General features: G+C 41.9%; 1 protein-coding gene across 1 annotated transcript in view; it reads right to left on the bottom strand.

The window, feature by feature from the left end:
• The window catches only part of CABIN1 (calcineurin binding protein 1), a 210,814-nt gene that overhangs the window by 143,381 nt on the left and 55,676 nt on the right, over nucleotides 1-11,757 (bottom strand). The window contains exons 20-22 of the mRNA XM_025199243.1: nucleotides 3,900-4,061; nucleotides 2,443-2,649; nucleotides 1,902-2,047 (exon numbers count right to left, since the gene is read on the bottom strand). Coding sequence (XP_025055028.1) covers nucleotides 1,902-2,047; nucleotides 2,443-2,649; nucleotides 3,900-4,061 — 515 coding nt within the window. The remainder of the gene's footprint in view (nucleotides 1-1,901; nucleotides 2,048-2,442; nucleotides 2,650-3,899; nucleotides 4,062-11,757) is intronic.

An 11,757-nucleotide genomic window follows, 5' to 3' on the forward strand; every position in this document is an offset into this window, starting at 1 on the left:
CGGCAGTGCCTGCCCCTGCCCTTGCCCACTTCTTCAACACAGGGGGTGTTTATCTGCCCCCCCCGGCAGCCCCTTCCCTCCCCGCTCCCCTTCCACCACACTGGATTTACCAGCTGGAGGCAGCTGTATCAGAAATCAGACTGATATAGGCTGATATGCCTCCTTAAATATCAGTCCCCAAAATCTCCATTGGTGCACTTGTATTTCTATTCCTTTTTTATGTTTCATTAGAATGAAGAACATAGTAAAAATGGATAAAATGTATGTGTTGATTTTTAAATCCTGTATTGTCTACCTAATTAAATACTGTCCTACCTACCTTTCAGAATACTGAATTTAAGAATACAGAATACTGAATTATAAGATTATAGAAAATAGAAATCAGATATTACAAATGAAATCATAGAACCATAGAAAAGTAGGGCTGTAGAAGACCTCTGAAGGTCATCTAGTTCAACCTCCTGCCCCCTGAAAATTTGCTCTAGAAGAAGTTCTCAACAAAGCCCTGGCTGAAATGATATAGTTGGGGATGGTCCTGCTTTGAGCAGGGAGTTGGACTAGATGACCTCTTGAGGTCCCTTCCAACCCTAATTTTCTATGATTCTATGGTTTTCTAAGTTGATTAATGTTATAAAGCTACCATTTCTGTAGGTACCTTGGTATCCAGCACAGTACTAGGCAGTGTCAGTGACAACATCTGAAAGATATTGGACAATCCCAAATTCTTAAAACATTTAGGCACATCAAGTCTGGAGCTTCCACTTTATAATTTGATTTAATACCAGAGAATCAATTACTTTCATAGTATTTTAAAGCTCTGACTTCCTATGATTTAAAAAAATGTAATTTAGTGTCAAGCGTAAAGGTGACCTCAACACCCAGATTCTCAGGGGTTTTGAAATTCTGATAATTTGAGTCTATAAGGTGCCAGATACCTGGGGTGAAAATATCAACCATGTTACTATATGAATTACCTTTGCTGGAAAATTAACCATAATACATTAATGGCAGCCTATGGTGACACCACTGAATACTGACATGTTTGACTCTTTCAGAAAATGGTCATTTAATCTTAAAATGTTTTTGTAGTTTTACCCACAGTTTCAAGAGTCTGAAAATCCCACTTCTCACACTGGGAGGTTCAAGAACAGCACACCCTTGAGGTTGTTTGTTCTGATAGCAGATTTACACATGCAACTCTCCCTATCAGCTCTGCCAAACATTTCAGAATAGGACTTTGGTCCTTTTTAATTTATCTGCCACCACACAGGAATTCTGCTGATAGGGAAAGCCAAATCTGCATGCCTTAGGTTTACTGACTAGCATAATAAGATTACCGTAGCTCTCATTTTGGTGTAATTTGAGGAAATGTTGAGCTGTGACACTTATTAACATAGTTTAACATAGGGATAAACCAGAATAACAACTGCTCTGTTCAGCTTATTCCTGTGCCAACTCCTCTCTGCCAGGACATATAAACAACTTTTGTTAAAAATAAAAAGCAGCTGAAATTGTCAATCCATTGGGACATGGTAGGTCTTTGCTTTTCCAGAAATACAGTAATATGGCTTTCATTCCTTAATGTCTATAAATCTGCCCCAAAAACCAAAGGAGCAAAAGAGAAAGGAAAAGCAGTTGTTGCATCTCCTCACTCTTCTTGATTTTAATTCACTTTCTCCCACTCTGATTTCTGGTCATTTCAGAAACCAAAAAGAAAATGTCAAATAATTGTTCATTAATAACAGTGATTTTTTTTTTTGCAAAATGCTCCTCTCATAATAGACTGCAGTAAATTGTCCAGCTCTTGGAACAGAACAAAGCCCTTCCTAATTTGCCCTTCATTTCAGCACCAACGAACTGAAAGAAATGAAAAACATGCAGGTGGCTTCAACAGAACTGACCTGTTTGGACAAATACAGATGTCATGCATGTAGAATTTAATGGCTTTAGATTGCTCTTTGTTCTTAAAATGGTAGTCTGCCAGGAGGTAGTACAGTTCAGTCACCACTGGAGGAGAGTAGTCTGCACCCTCAGGGAGAGATGGTTCCTGAAAACAGAAAACCGTAGGTGTATCAGCCATACATTTTTAAAAAGCTGCACACATGCTGCTTCCCTGTAGTGAAAAGTGATAGTACAGTTAATATGTAACATTTTTTTCATCACAAGAAACGAGAAGATTGAAATTATTCCACTCCTTTACAGAGCCCTTACAAAACATTATACAGATAAACATCTATTTCTGTAATGTCTGCATTATATCTTGCTCCTGTAAAACTAAGCAGTTTGGAAAGAATATTTTAATGCAATTAAAATGTGATTCCGTATGCACTTCCAGCAAATATAATTATCTCACACTCCATAACAAACATCCTAACTGTGAATAAAAAAACGTAGCAACATTTTGCTTTTTTTTTTTTTTTTTTTAAACACAGCAAGTTATACCTTGCTGCAGGTTCCTTCAATATAAGCTGAGAGAGTATCTAAGTTCAACATGGGCTTGTCTGTTCGAGGAACAATTGTAGCAATCTTTTTTAAAAGATTGGCCAGATCGGCAGATACAGTGCTTGTTTTGTAGCTATCAAACTCAGGGAGAGTTTTAGGCTTAAAATACTCAAACATAAATAGAGCATCTTCCCATGTTAAATCCACCTGAAAGAGAAAAAAGGAGAGAAATTAGCTCTCAACATCCCAAACCCCACAGGTCTGCAAGGAAGATTTTTTTTTGAAGTAGGATAAAATAAATACTATGTTATGCAGAAAACCAATGAAGCCTTCCTAGAATAAAAGATGTAAAGACATGTACTGTTTACAGTTATAACACATTGCATGCTGATTAAAAGCTAAGGCATTAGATTATAATTTAGTAAACACTGTTAACGTGTAGCTTTACTTGCTTAAAAAAGCTGTTGGATAGGTTTCTTAGGTCTGCCCCCAAAACAGGAGAGCTGTAGGCAGGCACTTATACCTCCAGTGTAGCTATACAGAATGACACAGGGATGGCATGGAAAGAAATAGAAGGAAATCAGCTATACTTGTTCTGGATGTTGAAACTCAAGTCTAATTAAATGGAAGAGGAAAAATCTAAAGAACCACCACCATATTTGAGACATGGAAACATTTTCTAAAACAAAACAAAACAAAAAAACAACACAGGATGCCACACCATCACAATTTAACTTCCTCCCTTAATTTCTTCTTTTTTATTTTTTTGTAACAATTTACAATTTTTTTTTGGTAAAGCTTTCTGTCTCCAGTTGATTCTGCATTTCCAGAAACAAATCATAACCCTTCTAAATCAATGGAAATTTTACTTTTGGCCTCAGTGGGGTCAGGATTTCACCCAAAGTTATCTGTATGTGATAGACAAGTTTTGTTTCTGGTAGAAGACATTTTCTTTTCCTGCTACCCTCTTTTCCTTAGTCTTTCCCATCCTCTTCCTCTTTAGTAGAGTTTGGATCCATGACATACTTACACTGATGTAAATTACACTGGGATCTGGAATATCTTACCCTTGGATAGCAGATCATAGGCTGCTACGATTAAACTAGGTGACAGGGACCAGAAATAACTGGTTTGTACTGAATAAAGCATATAGTCACGCAGTTTCTAAGAAACACGTGGCATTCCAGTTGCATAGAGGTTTTTTTTCCCTTCCCCCCTCTAATGGCCTATCCTCTTTTAGAGGTCACTTATAGTTTTGTTTTTCCCAAACTGAGCTTTAAAAGTGTTTCACATTTTTTCTACTTATATATAACGGAAATTAATTCCAGGAATGGAGAAATGGCCACAGTAATTATGAATACTCCTCCCATTAATTCACCTCAAGGCATTTGCACTGGAGGAAACTTTCTCTCGGTGTTCTAAAGCATTTTTATTTAAGTTGATTGTTCTTATGTTACCTGCTGCACAGAATGTTCTTCCAGGTACCTTGCTTTGCTCTTTTTGCTAGGGAAACCATATAAACAGTAAAAACATTGCTCTAGGGCTGTCTCCAGCTCTTCTTTGTAGGGATGAGTATCTTCAGAGGTAGACACTGCAAGCTCCTTTTGCAGTACGCGCACCTACAACAAGTATGAAAGGTCAAATAACCAGGTATTTGAATTTTGCTTTAATTTAAATGTTCCTACATTGACTTTCCTAAATACAGTGCTCAGATATTTGTGTGGTAAGTGTGCTATATGAATCCACACAGACTAAAAAAAATAGGTGTGCTTTTCCCTCTGTTATTTTCATCAAAGCAGTCTTCAGACCTTTCCACACACAAGGCTCTCACATGACTGTTTATTCCCTACAACAGGGGTGTCAAACTCAAATGGGGTCTCATGCAAGATTCAGCCCACGGGACCCTTGTGGACCAGATCTGGTCTGTGGCACTGGGTGGTGGCAGCAGCAATGGAAGTGTCTGCAGCCACTGCAGTGGCAGTGGGGCAAGCAGCTGTGAGCCAGGCAGTAGGGCTGTGCGAATCTTTGGTCCCTGATTCAATTCGGCAGAGATTTGACCCGATTTGGTGGCCAAATCTCCAAATCCAAATTGAATTCAGAGGACCCTTTAATCTCTCCAAATCAAATCAGAACCCTCTGAATCGATTCAGAAAGATTCAGACATAGATTCGGAAGTACTTCCAGTCCACTTCTGGGTTTGCTGCTGAGCATGTGGAGGCCCCTCCAATCCTGTGGGATGCTCCATCTGCCCCAGCATCGCAGTGTTCACAAACCGTGCTGGTACGTCGAGGTACGTAGAAAAAACATTTAAACCTGTGTCTATGGCTGAATTGCTGATTCTCCAGATCAGCATTAAATCTTCTGATCTGGATTCAGTCGAATCGAATCAAGGACAGCGATCCGAATCAAATCACTGTCCCTGATACGGGCCGAATCTGAATTGAATAAGGCCCGCTTCGCACACCCTTACCAGGCAGCTCCTTGCCGTGACAAGTGGCAGCAGGCCAGGCAGCTGTAGGTGACCGAGGACTTGGCTGCACAGCCTTTGCTCACCCACCTGTCCTTAAGGGCTATGGTCACAAGGCCCCAGATTCAATGGCAGGCCGTGCCCACTACTGGCCATCCCTCAACTTCTAGTAGCCCACAGCAGACCAAGAGGCTGAATGGAGTAGTTCCACAAACAAGTTCTGGCCCACAGGCAATACATTTGATGCCTGTGCCCTATGCTGGAACCCCAGTAACTGCTTTTACCTTTCTATTCATATTGATTATCATGTTCCCCTTTTGTTTTCAGTCAATGAGTCAAAGGCATAGAAGTAGCTACCTGACCTAGTTTACTACCTTGAATTTCTCACGTATGGAAAAATGCAAAAGAAATGGTCCTAGCTGGGAGGTGAGGAGAGACATTTAAGATGATCAAGAGAACCCATGAAAGAAGGGAAACAGAAACAGAACTGCCTGTAGCATATGTTACCCAAGTCAGTCATTGTGACTATAGCTCATACAGGCAAGAACTCAGGACCCAGTGATAGGCGAGAGGTCAAGGAAAACTTCCAAGAAGACTAAACACAAGCTGTAGTGTCTCTTGACAGTTTGAAAGAAAATTTCTTATCAATAAAAGGAACTTTCTAATTCAGTGGGAACTTTGGTTGATTGGGCTCTAACGCAGATGCAAAAAAATCCATGTAGTATAAAATAATTTCCTCGAATAGACAAAATTATCTATCTTATCAGAATGTTTAGAGATGAATAAGGGAGTACTGGGGCAGCTCCCTGGTGCCCAAGCTATAATTTCTCCAGGCACTTGCACTGACATATAGGAATCCACAGGGCTCACCCCTCAGAGGATGTCTGATCAGGAGCCTTGATCAGTAAGCACCAAGAGTCCTCTTTCGGAGCCTGCTTCTCCTCTTTTATACCACCCTGCAGGCCTGGCATTGGCTACAAGCATACCAGGGTGGGGCCAACTCAGCCCAGAAACTCTTTAACACCTTCCTTGCCAAGGGCTAGCCAGTACACGCCATCACAGTAAGAGATTGATGAGATCTGGGAAATAAAGTTTCTATTGCCTGATCAGAGTTCAGGTTATATATTCAGGGTGTTTATAAAGTCCTTGTGCAATTTTAAACTTTAATAACTTTGAATACACACGATAGAAGTACATTGCAAATGGCAACTGAAAGCGTAATTCATTACGTTTTTTAGCATAGTGTAAGCTATGCATAGGATAAGGATCATAAGTGCAATTCATGAAATCATTCAGCAGCAACTGGAAAGTGTTTTCTAGGAGTTGGAAAACCGGATTGAACGACATATCATCAAAGATGCCAGTTAAGTTAAAGTCTGGAATTTTGAGCTGTATTGTGTTAAAACTTAATGAATTATGTTTTCAATCACTGTTTACAGCTTCTCTCATGTGTCCATCCAAAGTTATTAAAGATAGAGTTGCACAAGGGCTTTATAAACACCCTGTACTTCCAAACTCCTTTGAATTCGGAATCTAAGCCTACAAAAAGTCATTTTTAGATTCTCAATGAAAATGTACTGACAATTAGAGCATGAAGTTCTATACATTTCAAAACCAGGTAATGGCAAAAAGAAAGGAGGGAGGAGGAGGGGGGGGCAGGAATGATGGGACTCTTAACTGTACCACACTAAGAATGCCTATATTTTGGGCCTCATGGGGGCAAAATTGTGAGGAGCCCAAAAGAAAATGACAGCTTTGTATACAAATTTACATAAATATAAAATGTGGGGTGAATATCTGTTGCACAGATATCTTTATTTATTACAGCTAATCAGCTTTATCACCAACTCTACTGTTACAAAAAGAGAGGAAGATGGCAATAAATCAAGGCTCATACAGCTCTAATACTAACAGGTCTGCAATAGAAGACTGAAAGGGAGAGGATATTTTTCACTAAGGGAGCATTTTTGTGAGGGTTTTGATATTTCAATGTCATTTAGGGACACCTTCAACAAGAGTACTTCAGTGTTACGGGATTCTACATCTTTCTGAAAGACTAATTTAACCACTAACTGAAGCATTATGAATCAGACTTCAATACACAATGATAATGAAAATTACATTCAGAAGATGTCAGACACATGCTGGAAATTTAATTCCATTTTTCTTTTCTTCCCCCTCCCCCCCTCCTTTTTTTTTTTTTAAGAGACACTGCATTATCAGAGGTAGCAACAGGCATCTCTGTGTCTAAATAAAAATAACTTGGATAAGAGGACAAAATGGTACTACTGGAATAGTTATTTTGGGAAATTAAGGAGGTGGAAAAATATGTTCTCCATTTTGATTTGCCTCTACATCACAGAAGTTGTACACCTTTTGGAGAATTCTATTTTACTGATCAATAATCTTACTTTAATATCTCTGTTCTGATGAAAAGTCCAAATAGATGGATCAGGACAACAATCAGTGCATCCCTTTTAAATCTCATCCAAAGGACAAAAGGTTTAGCCTCTGTTAACATTTGGATCCAATTGTCTGCCATCTGACTTCTGAGGTACACTGCTCCAAAGTGGAAACAGATTCAAAGACCATCAACACCAGAAGCTGCAGGGAGATATTGTTTTTCAATCAGCCTTTCTCCCCAACAAAAAGTTACCTCTGCCAGGGTAAGCCAAATGTGAAGAGACTGAAGCAGATTGTATGAGCACAAAGCATGCCTGATACAGCCACAAAATCTTCATCCACTTGCAGCTGGCACTTCAAGATAATCATTATCATCTCACTGCTACCTGGCACTTCATCTATTATATTAATCTGCATGCATATACTTAGATCATAAACTCTCTGGAGGCAAATTAATATCTTTTCATTATGTGCACATTCAATACTTGACACAATGATTTTCTCATCCTGATTGAGATTCTTGACAATCCTGAACACCACCAATCACACTGATTTAGCAGTAGGATAACTCATGTTATTTTGCAGTGAGACTTCAAAGGTAGACTTCAAAAGCTAATAACTTGGTTCACCTATTTGCAGAATTATACCAAGAACAAGATAGCATGTTCCAGGTGCCAAGAACCTTTACTATGCAGGGTGAAATGAGACACTTTTTCAAATGAACTTCAATGAAGTTTTGAGTCACAGCAAATCATCTTATCACGGCAGAAATTCTCATAGGAAATGTAGTGGAGCAATTTCAAAAAAATTAAGCAGTATGAAGTGCAGATAAATACTGACCAGGATGAAAGGAAGGAGTAAACTGGCAGAGCACAGCATAATGTAACTATAACATGCCTACCTACTGCATCTTTAAAACACTGCTAACAAACAGCACTTGACAGAATTATTATTCAAACAAAGCTCAATACAACCGCCTGTCCCTCTGCACCGCTTTCTAATGGTATAAACCAGGGGCGAACAATTATTTCTGGTGGAGGGCCGCTTACTGAGTTTTGGCAAGCCATCAAGGGCCACATGACAGGCAGCCAGGGGCAGGGAACTATTAATTTTCTAAATTTTTAGGGGCCTCACGGGCTGGATAGAATGGCCTGGCGGGCTGCATCCAGCCTGCAGGCCACATTTTGCCCACCCCTGGTATAAACTCTTACCAACTGCCCAGAATGATTTTTGGGAAATAATTCACACTGGGACTACTGACGACACCCTAATTCAGCATTAACAACCTTTGCTACACCATCTCCTTTAGTCACCAGCAGTACAATATGGACCAGCAGATGGGTCTCCTACAGGTAGCGATAATTTACTGCAGATGGCTATAAAGCACACCTGCATCCAAAACATCTTCCTGTTTTTCAGCCTTATAGCTTCTTTTTGGCTCTGAAACTGACTACTTGTGATAGACTAAAAGCATTATTATGGCTTTTGTTGAAAAGAACTGGATGACTAGTAATTCAGGGTTTAGTTCAGACGACAGAATCATATGTAAAAAACACCACCCTCTCAGTTCTAAGAAGAGAAAAGAAAACAGTGACAAGTTTTCTTCTTCACAGTACAGTCAGTCCTCGACTTACGTTTCGCACTTACAATGTTTATATATTGACACCCTGTTTTAACTTTCTGAGGTCAGTTTTGACTTTACAATGCTTGATCTGATGCCAAGCCACGCCAGCGAACAAGTTCACTGTGTCACCTGTCTCCCTGGAGAACATCTGTCCAAACTTCCTTGTACACTTTCTTTAAGAAAGCAGACCAGACTCCAGAAAAAACCCGCAATTGTGTCGTAAGTCTGAGGACTGCCTGTATTAACGCTAGAAGTAGAGAAGCGGTCAGCCAGTTTAATCTGAAGTCAGGCAGAAGGAAGGGCACAGCGGCTCCTTTAGTGACTACCTGATTTAGAGAAGCACAAGCCTTTGTAAGCAACAGCCTACTTTGTAACATGAAAAGTCGTATTTTGCATGCCGCTGGGGCAGGGTATACAAAATGTCTTCTCCAGATCAACTCACAATTAGTAGAAAAGAGAACAATTTAAACAAGAACTACATTCTCTTTGAGCTAGATACTACAAATGGTCTCTGCACGTAGACCCACGTCCACATGGATCCATTGCAGGATGCATTCCTTATACCAAACTTTTTCAAAAGAAACACCTGCAAAAGTGACATTTTATTATTCAACAGATCTGTTCTTTGTATATATTCAGAGATGAATCCACGTAATTAGGAGACAAAAATAAAGTCTTTGCTTCTTTTTTTCCCCTGTAGACGATTCAGAATCACACGCAGTTATGATCTATCTAGTGAGGTGCATTTTTATTTTTTATCAGTTGAACAGTTAATTATGTTTCAAGTGCAGGGCTAAACCATGTTTTCAGCTATAACTGCCTAGCTCCATTTGGGACAACAGAGTTTGAACTGTCACTGAGGAAAGAATCTGGCCTAAAGAATCTTTATTCAGGCGATCTGGAAGAACCAAAGAACGAAGTCTGCTTCTTAAGATTCTAAGCTGACAATAAAAGTTGACAATTAGGTAATTTTTTTTCTCCCCCCCACCAAAGTGCATCAAAAACATTAATTACAGGCAGTTCTTGACTTACAACATTGAGTTACGATGAACAGCACTCAAGACATTTATAAATTGACACCCTGTTTTGACCTTCCAATGTGGGTTTCAACTTGACACTGGATACAGCTGTGTCCAGCTGGTCAGTCTGATATGGTGGAAGAGGAGGAGGAAGGGAAGGAGTATGGGGGCAGGGGCAGATCAAGGGCTCCCGCAGTGAGGGAGGGGCTGGGACAAGCTGCTTGTCCGGCGGCTCCCACTGCTTGTCCAGGAGGGCATGGGGCAGGGGGGTGCTCCCGAATCTGCATGGGGCGGGGTGGGTGGGGCAAGGGCTGCACCGGCCTGTGTTGGGAGTGGGGGCTATGCCCTCCCGCCTCTCGTCCAGTTGGGTGGGTGGGCGCAGGATGGGGCCGCTGCACTGCCTCTAGATGAGCGGTGCGCAGTGGCGCGAGATGCCCACCCTCCCCCATTTGGATGAGCTATGGCTCTGATCTGCACCTGCCCTGCCCCAGCTGGGCGAGCAGCAGCATGGCAAGGGGGAAGCATGTGCCACCAGATCAGAGCAGGTTGGGCAGGCCTGGGGCTGCACTCCAGATGCGGGGCTGGCAGGGCCTGTGGGGGAGTGGGCTATGGCCCCTACTATAGCCTCCACTGCAGTGCCTGCCCTGCCGCCCACCCTGATTCCAGGGTCACATGCTCCCCCCCTTGCCTTCCTGCCACTCACCCCGCTGGGGCAGGGCAGGCACAGGACAGAGCCATGGCTTGGGGGTGGGGGTGCGCCACTTGTCCAGAGGCAGCGTAGCAGCCCCGTCCCACACCCACCAGCTGTGCAAGCGGTGGGAGGGCATATTCCCCGCTCCCAGTGCAACCAGGTGCAGCCCTGGCCCCACCCAGATCTCGGGCCACCCTCCCCAACTCCGAATGAGCTGCGGGAGCTGCTAGACGAGCAACTTGCCCCAGCCCCTCCCTCACTGCAGGGGGCCTTGATCTGCACCCCCACACCCCTTCCCCTCTCCCTCCCCTTCCACTACAACAGACTTACCAGCTGGACACAGTTGTATCCAGTGTTATAAAGGAACCAAACCCCCCATTTATAACATTGTTCCTATGCGAAAATTGGTTCTGAGTTACGTTTCGACTTAAGACGCGGTTTTCAAGAACCAATTGCCTTGTAAATCTGAGGACTGCCTGTAATCTTCTCAACAGCACTCTGAGGAAGGCCATTACAGAGTCGCTAAGACACAATGAATACGAAACTCCATGATGTCAACTTTACAGAGCTGAATGACACGTTTTAAAAAGAAAAAAATTAACTTGCATTTCAAAGTTCTACCAACAATGCAGATAGGAATAATACTGCACAGTATAATAACAATTTCCAACTAGTGGGACAGAGGTAAGCTCCAATACAAAACAAAATGCAAACAAGGTAAAAAAAAGAAGAGAAAGAAATCACATACATCTCTGGAGTAATTCCACTGAAGTCAATGAGATTTCTTTGTGATCAGAGGGATGTGGATAACTTGGAGAGGGTCCAGAGAAGGGCCACTCGTATGGTTAAGGGCTTGCAGGCCAAGCCCTATGAGGAGAGGCTGGGGCACCTGGACCTCTCCAGCCTCCGCAAGAGAAGGTTGAGAGGCAACCTTGTGGCTGCCTTATAAGTTCATCACGGGGGCACAGAAGGGAATTGATGAGGCTTTACTCACCAAGGCGCCCCTGGGGGTTACAAGAAATAATGGCCACAAGCTAGCAGAGAGCAGATTTAGACTAGACATTAGGAAGAACTTCTTCACAGTTAGAGTGGCCAAGGTCTGGAACGGGCT

The sequence above is a fragment of the Alligator sinensis genome, unplaced genomic scaffold, assembly GCF_000455745.1.
Source record: "Alligator sinensis unplaced genomic scaffold, ASM45574v1 scaffold505_1, whole genome shotgun sequence".
NCBI classification, from domain to species: domain Eukaryota; kingdom Metazoa; phylum Chordata; order Crocodylia; family Alligatoridae; genus Alligator; species Alligator sinensis.